Source organism: Syngnathus scovelli, chromosome 13, assembly GCF_024217435.2.
Source record: "Syngnathus scovelli strain Florida chromosome 13, RoL_Ssco_1.2, whole genome shotgun sequence".
Classification (NCBI taxonomy): Eukaryota; Metazoa; Chordata; class Actinopteri; order Syngnathiformes; family Syngnathidae; genus Syngnathus; species Syngnathus scovelli.
In genome coordinates this window covers 4,175,418-4,193,228 of record NC_090859.1, presented here as the reverse complement: position 1 = coordinate 4,193,228, position 17,811 = coordinate 4,175,418, and the positions used below count along the sequence as shown (strand labels likewise).

The 17,811-nt window shown below is 40.3% G+C and overlaps 2 protein-coding genes across 6 annotated transcripts in view; one reads left to right on the top strand and one right to left on the bottom strand.

The window, feature by feature from the left end:
• dpm2 (dolichyl-phosphate mannosyltransferase subunit 2, regulatory) overlaps positions 1-17,811 on the top strand; it is a 258,461-nt gene that overhangs the window by 98,883 nt on the left and 141,767 nt on the right. The window lies entirely within an intron of this gene.
• Positions 1-17,811, bottom strand: part of pam (peptidylglycine alpha-amidating monooxygenase) — an 88,550-nt gene that overhangs the window by 3,877 nt on the left and 66,862 nt on the right. For 3 of the 5 annotated variants that reach the window (XM_049738446.1, XM_049738445.2, XM_049738447.1), the window contains exons 16-26: positions 15,656-15,931; positions 13,259-13,388; positions 12,226-12,342; positions 11,400-11,472; positions 9,737-9,947; positions 9,271-9,474; positions 5,481-5,605; positions 3,076-3,172; positions 2,939-2,989; positions 1,583-1,822; positions 1,311-1,370 (exon numbers count right to left, since the gene is read on the bottom strand). In XM_049738446.1, coding sequence (XP_049594403.1) covers positions 1,311-1,370; positions 1,583-1,822; positions 2,939-2,989; positions 3,076-3,172; positions 5,481-5,605; positions 9,271-9,474; positions 9,737-9,947; positions 11,400-11,472; positions 12,226-12,342; positions 13,259-13,388; positions 15,656-15,931 — 1,584 coding nt within the window. The remainder of the gene's footprint in view (positions 1-1,310; positions 1,371-1,582; positions 1,823-2,938; positions 2,990-3,075; positions 3,173-5,480; positions 5,606-9,270; positions 9,475-9,736; positions 9,948-11,399; positions 11,473-12,225; positions 12,343-13,258; positions 13,389-15,655; positions 15,932-17,811) is intronic. The other 2 variants (XM_049738448.2, XM_049738449.2) reach the window with 1 other exon arrangement.

The window sequence follows — 17,811 nt, the reverse complement described above, 5'->3', positions numbered from 1 at the left end:
GTCCTTTGTCAACATCGCCGCGCGTGCGCCCTGACGTCAGCCTCGTCTTTATTCCACAGATCTACTATATAACTATATTGTAGCGTTAACAAAGTACAAGGATAGACGTAGGTTTGGTAAACGGCTCTTTATTAAACAAACAAACTTCCAAGCGTGTGGCGGCGTGGACTTCCAGACAGACCGGGCGTGCGTAATGGCCATGTCCGAGCCCCGCGCACCGTTCGCGGATAGCCACTCGGCCGAGCGTCGGCCCCCGACTCAGTAGAGACCGGGCGTGCGTAAAAGCCATAATAGTTTTTCAAACCTTCTATGTCACTCCAAATCCTTAATTCCTTCAAACTCTTTGTCCTCCGTGTCACTTAGAAATGATCACCGCTAATGATGCCGGTAGTCCTTGTGTGGGCACGTTTGTATGTAAACAACCGGCGCGCCGCGCTACTGACGTCACTTGAAATAGTAATCCATTGGTACATCACGGTTCTCCAAACTTTCTTTCTGCTGCTCGATTACTGTTTTCAGCTGCATATTTTACAACTTGAAGTTTGTAACCTGCAAAATATGAGTTTCTTTTTGGTGCCATTTTTCTTAAGCCCACCCAGTTGATGAGTCACGGCCAACGGTAAAATTTAGAGCGCCCTCATCCAGTTTCGTCTGAAAATATAATTTTTTTTGGTTGTTTTATCAAAGTCAAAGTCTGCTTTATCGTCGATATATTTTTTTATATACTAAGACACACAAAGAGATTGAAATTACATTTCCACTATCCCTCGGTGAGATAGTACACATATGCATACAAGCAACACAAAAAAAAACCAAGAAGGCACTAACAATGAATAAATAAGAGTATTGAATAAATGATAAATAAACAAATAATAATAAATAATAATAATAAATATAAGAGGAGCAAAAATGGAGCAAGTGTACATACAGCAGACAGTGGACTTGGATATGGTGCTTTAAAGTGTTAATTGCTTTATTTGATGTTTTCTCTATTTTTTATGTTTTGAATATGTTCAAGATAAAGAAATAAAAGCATGTGAAGTGATCAACTATACTAAAAATAACATGGGAAGTGGTCAACTATACTTGTAAGTGATGTCTTAATGATCAAGTAAAAATTTGTGAAAAAAAAACATATAAGTCGCTCCTGAGTATAAGTCGCCCCCCCACCCAAACTATGAAAAAAAACGCGACTTATAGTCCGGAAATTTGTTTTAATTTTTGTCCCTTTCAATGTGCCGCAGCTGGGTGGTAATGTGGCGCCCTATTTCCTTTTATTTACAGGCCATCACAGATGAGAAATAACTCACCACTGATTTTTCCCCAAATCCCTCCAACAGCACTGGGCTCTGTTTTCACCTCATACCGGTCTGCAGATAGATCAAAGTTAAGAGTGAGTGAAAGAAACAATCTAGCAAAGCAGGTTGTGTGCACTGCAGAAACAACATGCATGACAATCCAATCTATCTGTCATTATGGCCACTAGGTTACTTTGCTTAAAAAAAAAAAAAATCACACTGAACATGAAACCCCTTTAACAGAGATAACCACAGCGACATAATTGCCTTCCTGTCATACTTACTGTTTTTCCTCCAGCAGATGAAGACTCCTACAGAGATAACAAGCAGAAGAGGGATGAGCAAGAGCACCATGATGGCCACTGGTAGGAAACCATGCCCTTTTTTTGGGTGTGGAACAGTCTTTTTCTTCTCATTTTCTTGTGGCTTAAGATGTTGAGCCACATATGGCTTCTGTTTAACTGCTGCTGTCTTTGAGATGTTCTGCTCTGGAGTCACCTTGGTTTGGATAAATGTCTCCATTTCTACACAGAAAACAATGAAAGTAAGAAGTGTCGTTCATGAAGAAAACTAATGAGATTTTTATTTGTTCTATTTATTTTTTAAGCCGCATGTCTGTAATGTCTGTTTTATATTTACTTGAGTAGTCTTTTTAAGACACTGAAATTAGTTTGATGAACTGAAATGTTTAACCCAATATAATATGCAAAAGAAAATCCAAAATCAGGAAAGGGGACAATGTTGTATGTATATAAACAGAGTGGCTTGCAAGAGTTTTCAGAGTTTTTTTTTCTCTACATTTGGTCACATTTCAGTCACAAACAAATGTATTTTATTGGTGTCTGGGGTAGCAGGCAAAGTGTGTGATTTCTCATTTTGGCACACAAAGTAGTGCATAATTTGGAAGTGCTTGGAAATTAGGACATTAAGCTATCCATTTTTGATACCGCTTTTTCTTTTTAGGGTCACCAGGGAGCTAAGTCTATCCCAAATGGTTTTAGGCTAAAGGAAGATGTCAAGTGGCGCAGCACATGGTTGGAGCGGCAACCACTGAAATTTTAAGAAATGCCAATGACCCTGATGAATGATGGGAGCTGCCTTAACTTTTTGTTTTAAGATGTTTACTGTCTAAGATAAAATATATATATATATAAAAATCTGAAAATCTGAAAAATTGTCCAATATGCCAAAAGACTTTTCTGAAAAAGTTCATTTTTTATTTTGATGCCAAAGTTTTTTATTTTACTGAAAAGTAATATCAGCTCCAAATATTGGTTATTGGCATCCTTGAGTACTAACAATCTGCATTGGCCCAGAATAAAAATTATTGGTCAATTTCGATTCTCTAACAAACCAGGGCTTTGCAGCAGCAGTATTTATAAGAATGTCCCAATAATGTTTTCACTTACAATATGATACAGAGAGTGCAGCCTTGAGTATAAGCTGATATTGACATCAATGTGATTTTAATTCAGCATGAACCATAACCTATTTTATTAAATCTTAGAAAATGCAAAAAAAAAAAAGAAAAACCCACTAAGGAGGGGAGAGGGGTGATTATTAACCTCAGATGTGGAAAACCTCAAGAGGTATGACGACGTTCAGAACGACATTTGCATAACAAGTATTTTCAAACTTACCTTCAAGTTCTTGAACTTCAATACCAGCCTTCTTGACAGAACGATGTGCCTCTGGGACAGCAAACAAAAGTATTAACAATGTCAATTAATGTGGAATGACAAAAAAGTAGAGTTGTGGTAAATGTAGTAGTACTTACTTTCAGCTGTAAATTTGAAAACAGTCATGCTGGCTGCATCCCCCACAAAGACACTACCGTTTTTGGTTACGGCAATGTCGTGAGGCATTTTAAACTCCTGAAAATGAATTTCAATATAATGTGAAACAAATACACTAAACTATATCAACACAGGTATAGCAGATCCAAAGCAGAATGTTATTAGGTTGCATATTATTTTTAAGTTGCTATTATCAACATTTGCTATTTGGGGACATTTTGTTTTGAGTTTGACCTTCAATTTGGTTTGCGGGTTTTAGCCCTGCAGTGTTCCTCATTGTGCTTCCCAATCAAATATGTACGTACATTTCTGGTTACAGTCAGTGCTAGCTTCAGAACTAAATGCTGCAAAAATTCGTATAAAATCATCCCTCTAAATTGTGTTGATAACGAAGCCAACAAGACTATTACTGGGAAGACAAGCAATGCAATCAAAATAATTTGTGTCAAACCTTCAGGGATCACATACAGTGTAATTTAATATTACGTATGCTGGAGCAGTAAAATCATAGCATATTTAATGAAAATAAGTTATTTTCCCCTGGAGTTGGGACTCGAAGGCGAGCGTCTGGTGGCTGGGCCTTCGCCCATGGGGCCCGGCTGGGCACAGCCCGAAAAGTGTTTCCCCCTTCCCAAGGGCTCACCACCTGTGGGAGGGGCCAAAGGGGTCGGGTACAAAGAGAGCTGGGCGGCGGTCAAAGGCGGGGACCTTAGTGGTCTGATCCCCAGCTTCAGAAACTGGCTCTTGGGACACGGAATGTCACCTCTCTAGCTGGAAATGAGCCCGAGCTGGTGTGCGAGGCAGAAAAGTCCTGCCTCCACACACAGTTCGGGTTCTGGTACAAGCGAAGGGGTCCTATTGGGCTGTTTTGGCCTGTGGGACTCCGGAGGCAGCCGACAGGCATCGGATGGTCACCCGGTATGCAGGATTTCACAGACCATTCGCTTGAGTGACTCATGATAAGCCCTTCCAACAGTATTATGGCTGGATAATCGGTGTTAATGTGGTTGTTGAAATACAATAAAAGGACGGTGACTTTATAATCTTAACTGTAATAATAAATCCAACAATTGATACAATTGATGCCCTCACCCATCTGGAGAGAAAGGACTCATATGTGAGGTTGCTGTTTGTGGACTTCAGCTCTGCCTTCAACACCATTGTGCCGCAGCGACTCATCTGCAAACTCGACGAGCTGGGCCTCAGTACCTCCCTCTGCAACTGGATACTGGATTTCCTCTGTCAGAGGCCTCAGGTGGTGCGTGTTGGCGACAAAATCTCCGCCAGCATCACGCTGAGCACGGGGGCCCCCCAGGGCTGCGTGCTCAGTCCATTACTCTTCACCCTGCTGACGCATGACTGCACTGCGACCTACAGCGACAACCGCATAGTGAAGTTTGCTGACGACACGACTCTGGTGGGTCTCATCACGAAGGGCGACGAGACTCGGTACAGGTCGGAAGTTGACCTTCTGACCACGTGGTGCAGGGACAACAACCTCCTGCTGAACGTCAATAAGACCACTGTTGACTTCCGGAAGGGTCACACAACACACCTGCCGCTGATCATCGACGGTGCTGTGGTAGAGAGGGTGAGCTGCACCAAGTTCCTGGGGGTGCACATCAGTGAGGACCTCTCCTGGTCCGCAAACACCTCGTCACTGGCAAAGAAAGCTCAGCGCCGCCTGTACTTCCTGCGGAAGCTCAGGCGTGCATGTGCTCCTCAGGCAGTCCTGTCTACATTCTACCGTGGCACCATTGAGAGCGTCCTCACCAGTTGCATCGCTGTCTGGGGTGGTAACTGCACTGAACAGAACTTGAAGGCCCTGCAGCGCATAGTGAATACGGCTGGTAAGATTATTGGTGCTTCGCTCCCCTCCCTGAAGGACATTTACACCTCCCATCTCGCCCGCAAGGCAACCTCGATTGCCAGAGATGTGAGTCACCCGGCTCACTCTTTGTTTGACCTTCTGCCCTCTGGGAAGAGGTACAGGAGCCTGCGCTCCCGCACCACCAGACTTGCCAACAGCTTCTTTCTCCAGGCTGTTAGGGCCCTGAACTCGCTACCCCCTTCTGTGTAGCGTGTGGCACTGTTGCGCTATTTTCGGGAATGTCTGCTGTACGCGCACTTGCTCCTTTTTTTCCTGCTCCTCTTATTTATTTATTTATTGTTGTGTTATTTATTCATTATTTATTCAGCACGCTTTTGTTATACTTGTTTACTTGTTTGTCTGTTGTGAGCCATGTCTTGTCACCGTGGGATAGGGGGGAACGAAATTTCGGTTTCTTTGTGTGTCTTTGGCATGTGGAGAAATTGACAATAAAGCTGACTTTGACTTTGACTTTGATCCATACATACATTTATGTGCGTATAAAGGTTTGTTTACCCTTTTCTTTGGGGCGAAGGTATCCAGAATGTCCTTAGTTCCATAATTTATTGCAAAACCAGTTGGAGGAGAAACGTTTTCAGACAGAGAGTTTCCATTTACTGCAAAGATTATGCCATCTTCACCTGCAGACAAGCACATTAAAAGATTATGGATACTGTAGCGGAGTGACGAGTGTAATTGTATCAGTTTATGGAGAAAAACAATTTAAAAGGGACATTCGACGTGCTGTCAAATCAGTCATATTTAAACTTGCGCAATGACGTCGGCATGCGGTCGCGGAGGAAAACGTAAGTTTTGGGGGGAATTTTTATCAGCATGGGCGATAATTAGAGGTATCAATGTTTTTTATTTGTCATCGCTAACACACACTGGGCGATTATTAGAATATGGGCGATAATTAGAATAAATACGGTAGTATACCATCCCTCCACTCAGCTCCTAAATAATAAAAGGGCGCATATAAGAAAATAATTAGACACCAACTGGCTTACCCTGAGTGGCGCCAGCTGTCATCCATTCCTTTATTCAAAAACAGGACATCAATTTCTATTTTCTGTACTAACAATTTGTAACAATTGAAATTCAGTTACTGTTTTGGTTCATAAAAATGCTGATCATTGTTTTCCAAAATAAATGCAAAGGTTTTGTTTTGATTCAACACAAATATAATCAGTTAAGGGTTTGGCCAATTTAGTACATTTAATAAATACATAAAAAAGTATCAAAATGCTTACTCGATTATCAAAAATCATTATCATTATTTTTTTTTTCCAATACCCCTATATGGCTGTCTGACATTGCAGTTTACATAAACCATGAGACCAAATTGTCAATTTTTGCTATGGACACAAAACATTTGATACATTTGATGTGCGAAGTACAACCAGTGGTGAATATGAGACAAGAGACAAACATTTTCAGTTGCAGTAGTTACTGTCGATTAAGATATGATACACAACTTAGAAGACAGAGTTGTTATTTGAAGCTGCTAATTATTTTTATACAAGCAAAAGTACAGGAACCACACTTTGCCCAGGTGTGTCCTAATACATTATGTAAACAAATACCATTCAAGTTCCACACTCACTTATGTACCGTCATTTTTTAACTAAAAGTCGCACCAGAGTATAAGTCGCACAAGCCATAAAATGCACAATACAGTGAAAAAAAAACATATATAAGTCGCACCGGAGTATAAGTCGCACTTTTGGGGCAAATTTATTTGTCAAAATCCAACACCAAGAACAGACATGAACCAGCAACAACAGGCTAAACGATACGGTATGCTAACGTGACATATACACAAACGAGGAGCTGAGAACGGGCCTGAGTAACATTCAGAATTATTCAAATAAGTATTACATAAATAACACGTTTATCAAACCATCTGTGTCACTCCAATTCATTAAATCCATCGATCGTCCTTTATGTAAACAACGCCGCGTATGCGCCACATATGCGCCGTTGACATCGGACTCGTAAGTTGCATTTCTAATTATTCCACAGACCCATATAACGATATATAAAGTATATTTCAAATAACTATCATATAACAACAATATTATCAAACCATCTGTGTCACTCCTAATCATTAAATCCATCGATCAAATTCCTCGTCCTTTGTCAACAACGCCGCGTGCGCGCCGCACAGATCTAGTATACAACTATATTGTAGCGTTAACAAAGTACCAGGAAACACGTGGGTTTGGTAAACAGCTCTTTATTTAACAAAGCAAGAGTTCAACGAGCCAACAACTACTGAACTGTAATGATAAAAACATATACAAGTTGCTACCCGAAATAAAATATATCAAATAACTATAACATAAATACATTTTTCAAACCTTGTGTCACTCCAAATCATTAAATCCTTCAAATGTGGGGCCCTTCGTCATCTTCGTCATCCCGTGATAGAATCCTTTCTCCTCTCTGACTATAGACCTGTTGCACTGACATCTGTGGTCATGAAATCTTTCGAGAGGTTAGTACTGAACCACCTGAAGGATGTCACGGGCCCCCTGCTGGACCCCCTCCAGTTTGCCTACCGGGCAAACAGGTCGGTAGATGATGCGGTCAACATGGGACTGCACTACATCCTGCAACACCTGGACACCCCAGGAAAGTACGCCAGGATCCTGTTTGTGGACTTCAGCTCGGCGTTCAACACCATCGCTCCTGACATCCTCCAACAGAAGCTCATCCAGCTTGCGGTGCCTGCCTCCACCTGTCAGTGGATCACCAGCTTCCTGACCAACAGGAGACAGCGTGTGAGGCTGGGGAGCATCACATCTGACACCCTGACCACCAACACTGGAGCCCCTCAGGGATGCGTCCTCTCCCCACTGCTCTTCTCCCTCTACACCAACGATTTCTCCGCAAGTGACTCTTCCGTGAAGCTCCTGAAGTATGCAGACGACACCACTCTCATCGGACTGATCCAGAACGGTGATGAGACTGCGTACAGACAGGAGGTGGAGCGGCTGGTCCACTGGTGCAGCCAAAACCACCTGGACCTGAACCCGCTCAAGACCGTGGAGATGACAGTGGACTTCAGGCGAGGCCCTTCACCACTTTCACCCCTCACTATCCGCAGTAATACTATTCTCTCCACAGACACCTTCAAGTTCCTGGGAACCACAATCTCTCGGGACCTGAAATGGACCGGCCACATAGACTCTGTCCGGAAGAAGGCCCAGCAGAGGCTGTACTTCCTGAGACAGCTCAAGAAGTTCAACCTGCCACGGGAGCTGCTGAAGACCTTCTACACTGCCATCATCCAGTCTGTCCTCTGCACCTCCATCACTGTCTGGTTTGGATCGGCCTCCAAACAAGACAAGCACAGACTGCAACGGACAATAAGGACTGCAGAAAAGATAATTGGAATCAACCTCCCATCTATCCAAGACTTGTACCTGTCCAGGACCAGGAAACGTGCAAGTAACATCTCAACAGACCCTTCGCACCCAGGTTGCAGCCTGTTTGAACTACTCCCCTCCGGACGCCGTTATAGAGCTCTGTACACTAAAACCAGCAGACACAGAGACAGCTTCTTCCCCCAGGCTGTCGCTCTGATGAACTCACACCACTCTTAGAGTCTCAGAGTCATTACTGTGCAATAACATCCCGCTTGCCACACCTTTTTTGTCTACACTGTTTGTACTATGTGTCCTCTCTGCATCCATTGCAGCCTGGTCATCCTAGAAGAGGGACCCTCCCATCTGTGGTCTCTTCTCAAGGTTTCTCATTTCCCCTAGCTGGAGTTTTGAGTTTTTCCTTGCCCTCTTGGGAGTTTAAGATCAGGGGGTGTTTGAGAATATCTTTCGTTCTTCACATGTCCTGAGTGTTGTTGTTAGTCACCTAAATGTTGAACAGAGGCTGTGATTTACCGAAGTCAAATTCCTTGTTTGGCACGCTCAAACATGGCGAATAAAAAACTCTTGAATCTTGAATCTTATGTAAACAACCGCCGCGCTGCTGATGTCACTTGCAGGTCAAATGACAGTAATCCCTTGCTACATCGCGGTTCGTTTATTGAGGTTTCACTACATCACGGATTTTTGAATTTTGAAAATTTGCGAATATAAGTCGCCCCTCCACCCAAACTATGAAATAAAACGCGACGTATAGTCCGAAAATTACGGTATTTGGATTTTACCGATGAAGACGAGATTTTGATAACAGAAGAGAAATTGAAAAATCAGTCAACACAACCATTTGGAATGTCCTGAAGAGTAAGGGCGTAAAACACAAATCAAAGAAAGCTCTATGTCCCGGTTTGTGAACTCACCTCCAGCCGGACTGAAAGTGATGGCATAGACACTTTCACCAAACTCTTCTTTTTTAATTTCCTTAACAAACTCTCCAGTTTGAGCTATGAAGCACTGGATGCGTCCATTCTCCCGGTCAGCCACACACAATTCATTTTTCTCAGGCAGAAATGCAAGGCTATGTGGGATCCGGAACGGCGTACGCCTTCTCCGGTCTGATGAGCCTAGATGACAGGATTCTTAATGATTATCATGACATCACTTTCCTTTATCAAACTCCAATCCACAGCCAAGGTACTTTACGTACATAAGGACCATTTAAATTGGCAAGGTTTTAGCCATGCTCCTGATGTGACGTGCCTTGGTAAATCTTTGTAAATCAAAGAAAGAAAACTGAAACTGACATAACCACAACAGGTTGCTCGCTATTGGTTATGCTTAAATAGAGTCTTTGTTCTATTGATACTGTGATGTTCATGTTCTTACCAGCTCCCCACTCTGAAAGGTATCTTCCATCAGCAGAAAATTTCAGTATCCTTGCATTACAGTAGCCATCAGACACAAAAATATTCCCAGTTTCATAATCTACTGCCACATCAGTGGGCTGACAAAAATGGTTATGGTCACTTTCTGGTGTGAAAGCCTCTCCCAGAGACAGCAAGATTGTATCACTACCATCACTGCTCATTTTTAAGACCTAAGTGCAAAGAGTGTAAGAGAGAGCATTTTATTGATTTCTTCTTCCAAAACTTTTCAATTTTTATTATTTGCAGAAAATAATAAAATAATAAAACAAAACAATCTGATTCTATCACTTTGTTGGAATAACTACTTACTGTAAATGATTAGCATAATCGTGTTATTGAAGACAATATTTTACATAAAACGTACTTTATGCCCTTTTTTATTCAGCTACATAAGTACCGTAATTTTCGCACCATAAGGCGCACTGGATTATAAGGCGCACCCTCATTGAATTTTTTATTTTAGAAATTATTTCATACATAGGGCGCACCGGATTAAAAGGCGCATAAAATAGAAGCTATACTGCAACAAACTGAGGTTGACTAGGGTTGCGGTATGCATCCACTAGCCAATAACCAATGAGCTCTCAGTAAACAATTGCGTTTCTCAAACTATCTCCTATTAAAGTGATAGGAACTGACTAAAGTTCGATCTAACACATTGGTACTGCTTACTTATGTTTCCCTTCCATATCGATCCATAAATCTACTCGGAACATTAACGGAGCAGCCTATTTTGAAATGAAATGGCCTCGTGCGTATAGCAGCTATTATTATAGCATTAGCCACCCGCAAACTCCCATGAGCCTCAGCTCGCAGACTCCCATGAGCCTCAGCAAAGTGTCGTGGCAGCCCCCTGTAAACAATTGCGTTTCTCAAACTATCTCCTATAAAATGATTGGAACTGACTAAAGTTCGATCAACACATTGGTACTGCTTACTTATGTTTCCCTTCCATATCGATCCGTAAATTTACTCGAAACATTAATGTAGCAGCCTATTTTGAAATGAAATAGCCTTGTGCGTATAGCAGCTATCATTATAGCATTAGCCACCCGCAAACTCCCATGAGCCTTAGCTCGCAGACTCCCACGAGCCTCAGCAAAGTGTCGTGGCAGCTCTCTGTAAACAATCACGTTTCTCAAACTCTCTTCCATAAAAGCGATCGCAATCGACTAAAGACTGATTTAACACATTGGTGCTGCTTATTTATGATTCTGTTGGATATTGATCCGTAAACGTACTCGAAAACATTAACGGAACAGCCTATTTTGAAATGAAATAGCCTTGCGGGTACAACAGCTATTCAGTGACGCCCCCTGACCATGGTTGCCGTAATGCTGGGAAGCGATGCGACCTTGTAATTTACTAGTCGTACTAAAACATACTGAAACATTTTGGCAGAGCGCTGTGTACAACCAGTATGGATCAACAAATTCATCAATTGATTCATATATAAGGCACTCTGCATTATAAGGCGCACTGTGGGTTTTTGAGTAAATTTCACGTGCGCCTAATAGTGCGGAAAATACGGTAGCTGATATGCACAAAAGTTAAAGTAGATAGATATGTAAAACTAACACAAGTTAATAAAACGTTTAAGCAAATGGTTGAATTGCTTTTACCTGATGAAGAGCCACATCAGTTACCCAGTAGTTATTGTCCTTGTCCGTTGTTATTCCATGAGGTAAGTAAAATCTGCAAAATTGCAAAAAAAAATTAACCTTTACAAAGTGATAAAATAATCCAAATAATCCAAATAAGGTTACATTTATATATAGTATGACAGTTTAAATATATACGTATATTGTTCAAAATTGTTCACACAAATATATCTACAATTTTCACGTTTTTCAGATCCTACATACATAAATTTGTGATTATCACGTGATTTTTGGATCTACAATCATATTTGTGATTTTCACACGTTTTTTTTCCGATGCATGATACAAATATGTGATTTTCAGTTTTTTTTTCATTTTTGTCTGTGCGTTTATCATTTGTAAATATTCATGCGTTTGTGAATCAACGAACACGTGTATTCATTTTTGACACAAGCATCATGCCGTTTTCAAGAGATCCACACAGAGACACAATTCTCAGATATTCACATCTCTCTTCCATCCACGGGGAGACAGAGTCACTGTCTGCATGAACGGGAGCAGGGCGTTTCCCGTTTAGAAATTGGCCATTGAAAAACAGATAAGCCTTTATATGATCTATCATTTGTTTATTTAACACAAGTCCGGAATAATAATAGAGGGGAACCAGCAATTTTACTCTCGTGTGTCAAGTGTAAAATATTCGTTTGACTGCGTGTCAGCCTTGTAGACTGGTGTACTCTCCTTCTCAGTCTGAGAATTATCTGGGACAGCCTCTCGCATTCACTTGACCCAAAACATGATAGGAAGAATCTTACTAAATATTGTTTTAAGTCTCAGTATGACTTACATATTTCTTCCAGAAGCCTTGAGGATGTTTCCATTCTCTCTGTTAACAACCAAAATAGTGGACTGTTGAATAGGGCCAAGGAACCTCTGCTGATATACAGCTTGGCTGTCAAAAGAACTAAAAATAAGATGGACAAGAAAAAAAATCAGTTTCATAGATTCTTCACAAGACAGTGTTAGTATTTGCTTCCAAAGGTTCTTGTCAGTGTTCATTCAGTCTCAAATGTTCATCTGTACAAGGGAATTTTGAACATGTTCAAAATTTTCCCGGAACATAACCCCCCCCCAATAAACTGTTGGTGCACAATTTTTAATGAACCCTGTATGTGTATATAGCCTGTATAATATTAGTGGTGTCAGTTAATCGAGTTATTAACGTGTTTAATCCAACCCATATTTAATGTCATTCATTTTTTAATCATGCAATTAAGGCTTATTTTGGCCTAAGAAAACTTGTACTCTTTTCACGTACCGTTGCCGCAAAAAAACTATAACACCTCACCAGATCTTGCGATACCGTAAATAAACATCAAGTATACACCACAGTGGTGAAACTACTCTTGGCTTGTGCAGACATTTCATCCGTTTTTAGAAATAAAAGCATCATGGCGAATGGTCTGTTCATTCTTTGAGAAATCAAAAAACAGGGTTAATAGGTAATAGTTCAAAACAAACTTTAAAAATGGTTTGTTGCACTATGAGGCTGAGTCTTTGTTTACATTTCGTATGCATGATATATTTTTTTATATTGCCCAAATTGTCAATTCTTAGAATGGACCATTGAGGGGCTGTTTGTGTGACTTTATAAATTCAATCCAATTCAATAAAAAATGTGTCCGCATAGGAAAATCAATCCTCTTTTTCGTCTTAAAGGTATCAAAATTTGCTAGAAAAAACGGATCAGAAAAAAAATGAAGGGATTTTTTATGAGAAATAAAACGTAATCACATGAATCCCAAAAAATGTATCAATTGCGATATTTTAATCGCTTGATAGCAATATATTGCTTGTTTGTTTTAAAAAAAAAAACTTACTCTGGTCCCCACTGGTGATCACCTCTGTGGAAAATGACCAGATTGGAATCTGAGTCAATGGCAAGTCCTGACACCTGACCCAGCTGAAGAGAATTCTGTGGCCACAGTGGGTCTTGCTCCAGATGGATATCTAAACAAATAGTTACAATTTGTAGATAGAATAAAATTACAGACATGAGGGACATTATTATTTTCAAGCTTGATAATAATAATAGTACTAAATGTCTTCCCTATACTGGGTTTTCTCAAGCTACCTGTTTTTTTGGTTAATTAAAGACTTTAAATAGCCCATAGATGTACTGAGTGTGAATGGTTGATTGTCTCATGTCCTTTTCCTTGATGACAAGTCTCGGGTTACCCATCATCCTACTAAAGTCAAGCAGAATAAAAAACAACAGCCTAGCGTATTTTCTGGACTATAAATCGCAGTGTTTTTCATAGTTTGGCGAGTTATACTCAGGAGCAACTTATGTGTGAAATTATTAACAGTCAAACCTCGGTTTTCGAAAGTCCCGGTTCTTCAACAAATCGGAATTCGAACGAAACATTTTAGATTTTTTTGCTTCGGTTGTCGAACAAAATTCGGAGGTCGAACCTCGCGAGATGAGCCGAAAGGACCCGAGAAAACCCGACCGCGCGGCCCGGATGCCGACTGACTCCGTTCGTTATTGTATTTTCGTTACTTTGAGGATTGTATTAACCCCTAATCATGCCTTCAAAGAAAGCAAGTGGGAGCAGTAAAGCCATCCTAAAACACAAAAATGCTCTTAAAGCAATGCGACAGTGAGCACCCGGCACGCTGTGGTTGCGCGATCAGACCAAATTAAGCTCCCTGCGCACTGAGGTCCACTTAAATTTTGGAAAGTACATCAGGACTTAAAAAATAATACAAAATATTTTCTAAATTTCAGCGACGGCTCTGTCACAATAATGCGACCAGGGCGGTGCAGTTGCACAGTCGGCGGTGCGCTATGGTTACGCGTTTGGCGGTGCGCTGCAGTTGCGTGATCGGACAAAAATGCGCAAATGAAAAAAATGCTTAAAAAAGGCGGGTTTTTTTAGTCGGATTAAAATTATTTTTCAATTATTTGTAATGGGAAAAATAGATTCGGAATTCGACCGATTCACTTCTCGAACCGCCTTCTGGAACGGATTGTGGTTGAAAACCGAGGTTTGACTGTATATCATTTCACGTGTTATTTTCACACTTAACCACATGAGGGCGCTCTAGGCCTGCGGAATAACTGGAACTGACGATGAATCTGACGTACGCCACGTAGAAGAGGAAGCGCTGCATCTTCTACTTCCGGGGTTTGCGGAGTTGTTTACAAGTTGGATTTAATGATTTGATAATGTTATAGTTATTTGATATATAGTTTATATATAGTTCTATAGGCCTGTGGAATAATTGGAACTGCAACTGACAATGAGTCTGACGTCAGCACCACATCTACTTCCGGAGTCAGAAGAGTTGTTTATAAGTGACACAGACGACAAAGATTTCGATGGATTTAATGATTTGGAGTGACGTGGATGGTTCGATAAACTTGTTATTTATATGTTCTAGTTATTTGATACGTAGTTTAGATATAGTATAGGCCTGTGGAATAATTGGAACTGCAACTGACGATGAGTCTGACGTCAGCACCGCATCTACTTCCGGAGTCAGCAGAGTTGTTTATAAGTGACACAGAGGACTTCGACGGATTTAATGATATGGAGTGATGGTTCGATGATCTTGTTAGCATGTTATTTATGCTATAGTTATTTGAATAACTCTTAATATGTTACGTTAGACACGTTCTCAGTTCCTTGTTTATGTGTTTATGTAACATTAGCATACCACTCCGTTCAGCCTCTTGTTGCCTATTCTATTTTTATTTTAAATTGCCTTTCAAGATGACATGTCTGCTCTTGGTGTTGGATTTTATCAAATACATTTCCCCCAAAAATGCAACCTATACACCGGTGTGACTTATATATGTATTTTCATTCTTTATTATGGATTTTATGGCTGGTGCGACTTATATTTCGGTGCGACTGAAAGTTCGGAAAATACGGTACTACTATTACTACTACTACCACTACTACCACTACTACTACTACTACGAATAATAATAATAATAATAATAATTCAAATAAACCTATTACAGAAAAAGCATGTTTAAAATCAAACCACAAAAGTGGAAAATTAACATGCAGTATCATAATATTCTCTTTATGATCCAGGCAGAGGAAAGATGAAAAAGGAAGGAAACAGGAGTGGAAACGAGAAAGATAATGAACATCACGTATAGAAGAGACAAGAACTTTGATGTATAGCACAGTCTCGAAGATATGTTTGAATACTACAAAAGGTATGACTGATTATTTGAATTCCTACACCCATACACCCACCTTGTCTTTGAGACAGCAGTTTGCTTTTTGTCAGCTTGGGCACCGCCTCAAGCTGATGGAATTTGTGGACTCTGTCCCTCATCAAAACAGGATGCCTGTTGGTTTGGAGAGCTAGTGGAGCACCAGGAGAGCCCAAGTTTTTCTTTTTTATTAAGCTATGAATCTGAGACACCAGCTCTGGCTGGACCCTCTGTATCTTACTGGGGTTGTACTTATGAATGTGTACTACATCCTTGTTTTGGCCTAGCAACTTGGACATTAGAGAATAGAGGTCACCTGCACAAACGGCAAAGGAAAGGAAGGAAATATAAAAAGATAAGAACAGAGTAAGCTTTGACACAGAGGCTTGTTTAGCTTTGCACAGAGGCAGAGGTGTTAGTCAGCTGTTTAAAAAAATATATTTTCAATTAATTGAAATGAGAAAATGCTGCATAAAACAAATGTAAAATCATTAATTCAATTATTGAAATCAACAGAATTCAGAATCAACCTTCTGACTGCATAACAAGTGCAATGCTGCAGCAACTTAAAGTCCTTTATCACAGGCAGACATTTCCTATTGCAGGTCATGAGGAGATTTATCACATCCTATTTACTTATAGAAAACCAGAGTAGATTCATGGGCCATTTACGCAAAGGTTTTTAAACAAAAATAGAACAAACTTGACAAAACAGTGTCTCAAATTGGACCCACCCCTAAACTTGGACACATTATTGTTGCCGTATGAACAGTAGTAAAAAAAACAAGCAAAAAAAAAAGAATCAAAAAAGTTAATACTGGCAATACAGCTCCAGAGTGGAAGGTGGAAATTTAAGTGGCAATACATGTCCTGAGTGGAAAGTGGAAATTTAAGTCCAGTGTGGACATACTACTCCACTAACAATCCTCAACTCAAAGATGGAGATATTTCTTGATTGAGTTTTTTTTTTTTGCAGTCTATGTAAAAGTTTACCATTTTAAGACCATTTTGTGATCTGTATGAGAAATTTCATGAAAACACAAGGCGTATTTCTCATGTAAATGTGGCCCAGGAAAACTGGCAGAAAAGGACAAAGATGAATGGAAAAGATAGTCTGTCACAAATTAGAGAAACATTACAAAGCAAGTCATATTTCTGAAAAGAGCAAACTCGTTTTTAATACAAAGAATGTGTGATGAAAATGTATGGTCACAAACGCCAGCGATTGTATCCGGGAGAACCTGTTGGATGTTGGAAAAAATAATTATGTACAGCTTTTCAACCCTCCTAGTTTGGTGAAGTAATTGTTTTATGGAAAATAGCCATAATGTCCAACATTATTGCGTAACCTTTAAGACAGAAGTTGCACAATTCTAAAAGGATGAGTGACTCCCGTGTCATGTTTACTGACACAGATTTAATAGAATGTGGGATTTTATACATTTTATTACTTACCGTACTTTCCACACTATTAGGTGCACTTAAAAACTTGAAATTTACTCAAAAACCCACAGTACGCCTTATAATCAATTGATGAATTTGGTGATCCATACTGGTTGTACACAGCGCTCTGCCAAAATGTTTCAGTATGTTTTAGTACAACTAGTAAATTACAAGGTCGCATCGCTTCCCAGCATTACGGCAACCGTGGTTAGGGGGCATCACTGAATAGCTGTTGTACCCGCGAGGCTATTTCATTTCGAAATAGGCTGTTCCGTTAATGTTTTCGAGTACGTTTACGGATCAATATCCAACGGAATCATAAATAAGCAGCACCAATGTGTTAAATCAGTCATTAGTCGGTTCCAATCACTTTTATGGGAGAAAGTTTGAGAAACATGATTGTTTACAGGGAGCTGCCACGACACTTTGCTGAGGCTCATGGGAGTCTGCAAGCTGAGGCTCATGGGAGTTTGCGGGTGGCTAATGCTATTATGATAGGTGCTATACGCACAAGGCTATTTCATTTCAAAATAGGCTGCTCCATTAATGTTTCGAGTAAATTTACGGATCGATATGGAAGGGAAACATAAGTAAGCACGTAAGCAAGTAAGCAATGTGTTAGATCAAACTTTAGTCAGTTCTGATCACTTTTATAGGAGATAGGTTGAGAAACGCAATTGTTTACTGAGGGCTCATTGGTTATTGGCTAGTGGATGCATACCGCAACCCTAGTCAACCTATGAAACAATTTCT